The 2,015-nt window shown below is 47.2% G+C and overlaps 1 protein-coding gene across 1 annotated transcript; it reads right to left on the reverse strand.

The window, feature by feature from the left end:
- Positions 1-41: 41 nt before the first annotated feature.
- Positions 42-1,283, reverse strand: LOC108379748 (leucine-rich repeat extensin-like protein 5; the record flags this gene model as incomplete). The annotated part of the gene is made up of 2 exons (XM_017636101.1): positions 1,137-1,283; positions 42-1,076 (listed from the first exon to the last, which is right to left on the reverse strand). A coding segment is annotated over exon 2 (931 nt), but the record flags the coding sequence as incomplete, so codon positions are not given.
- Between the last annotated feature and the right edge of the window lie 732 nt (positions 1,284-2,015).

Raw genomic sequence — 2,015 nt, forward strand, 5'->3', positions numbered from 1 at the left:
ACTGGAAATAATTGGCTTATAAGCATCCGTAACTGGCGAACAAGTTATTGGCGGTGCGGCGGGTACTGCCGTTGGTGCCGGTATACTGGACGGCGGATAGGGCTTGATGGCTGGCATATAGACATAGCGCGAAGGACCGGGCGGTACTGCTGGAATACAACTACAAGACATGACGGGCGCCTCCATTGGCGCGTGAGTATTTGAGGGTACGAACGTGGCGGCTGGACCCTGACCAAAAGACATCGCACCACTAAATGGAACTGTCATATACATTGTAGACGGCGGTCCAGGTGGTACTGCAGGCGTGTGACTATCGCACGGCGGAAAGTTTGTGCTAGCTGACATGTTGGTCGCCACTATTGGCGCATGGGTATTGAATGGCGCGGATGTTGCAGGAGAATAACCATAAAGCGCCATAATGCTCGGCGCGGCTGGCTTATAAGCGACGGACGTTGGCGCAGGCGGTACTGCAGACGCGTGACTATAGGGCGGCGGAACGCACGTATTGGCTGAGGTGCACATGAAAGGCGAATAATCGGTCGTTATTGATCTGGTGTACATATTGTCCGATGCACCAGTAGCCAGTGGCATGTCAGGCGGCGCTGGTGACATGTCAGACGACGTCATGCCAGTCACAAGTGGCATATAAGTAATGGGAGACGTATCAGGCAGTAATACTGGCGTAGTAGTAGTAAGCGGAATGTCATGAGCCGCTGTTGTATAAGTAATTGACGATATAGTATCAATAGTAGCAGGCAAATATGTGTTCGACGGCAAAATGTCGACGGCGGTTGACGTAATGGCACTGGACGATATAGTGAAAGTGGTCGTAGTCGAGTTATCTTGAACGCCTGTGTCTAGAGAATCTGTGTTAGGCGGCGATGTGATTGCCAGACATCTCGGAGTACCCTCAGGCTGGCTGCCTGCTCCTGGCTGGAAACGGAGGCTACGGCGAGGTGTATGGTGAATCATGTTTTCGCAGGACTTAGCTGCAAACGAAGCTGCGAAATAAAAATGTTGCTGGCCCTCGCAGAAATGAATGAAATAGAACGTACAATGTTGTATCTTGTTTATTTCTAAAGATATGAATAAAACAATGCATTAATAAAGCAATTTATAAAAAGGAAAAAACTTACCGCAGTTTCCACTTCTGCTCGGGTTGAATATCTTTTTAGTTTGAAATCAGTGCTGTCAACCGTCAACCCAAGCCAAGAAGAAACTACGGAGTTGCCATATGCTATATTGCAAACAAAGTTGCACGAATAATGAAAGGGCCCTGTTTCACAACAAACATTATTATGGAATTTTGGAAAATAGGTGGGATACCGCCCACATATAGCTAAGTTTATGGAAGATGTTTGAAATAGGAGTAGAATCTCCCCTGCTTACCATGCAGCGGTATTTTTCGGAAAGGTGAAAAAACAACTATATTTAATACTTGCGCCGGGTATCTAATGTTCGGCTCCGCCCGAACATTAACTTTTTTATTTGTTTTGGGTGTTGGGTGGGGGGTTAAATTCCAGTCGTTCATGCGTTCATCTGACCATATTCTGCATAAGAGTTGATGCATGCACCTTATTAGTTTCTCGCCGCCGTACTTGATAGCTCGGCTGGCAGGCCGTCAGCTCCAGCAGCTTTATTTTCAGCCTCTTAATCGCTATTCGTACCTCAACATAGTCAGACAGTGGGACATCGACTCCATCGTCATCGACTGGGGGATCGGGTTCGTCTTCACTACTTTCAGCACTGCAGCGATTCAATAGGGCGGAAAAGTGTTACCTCCATAATTTAAGTATGTTCTGAACATCGGTCACTATAGTTGTTCTTACAGGAGTTCACCCTGGTCTTGAACCTTTCGTAAGGGAGCTTTTCCTGTCGACCAGCATTTCAAGCTCTTCGCACTCACATATTTCGGTCTCTATCGTATTGTGGCAAATACGTCTCGCTTCCCTATTCAGTTCCCTGTAATAGTCCCACATAGCTCGCGTTGTGCCTGATCATAATGTGACCCAGTA

Source organism: Rhagoletis zephyria, unplaced genomic scaffold, assembly GCF_001687245.7.
Source record: "Rhagoletis zephyria isolate East Lansing unplaced genomic scaffold, Rhagoletis_zephyria_1.1 Rzeph_scaffold_17250, whole genome shotgun sequence".
In the NCBI taxonomy this organism is placed as follows: Eukaryota; Metazoa; Arthropoda; class Insecta; order Diptera; family Tephritidae; genus Rhagoletis; species Rhagoletis zephyria.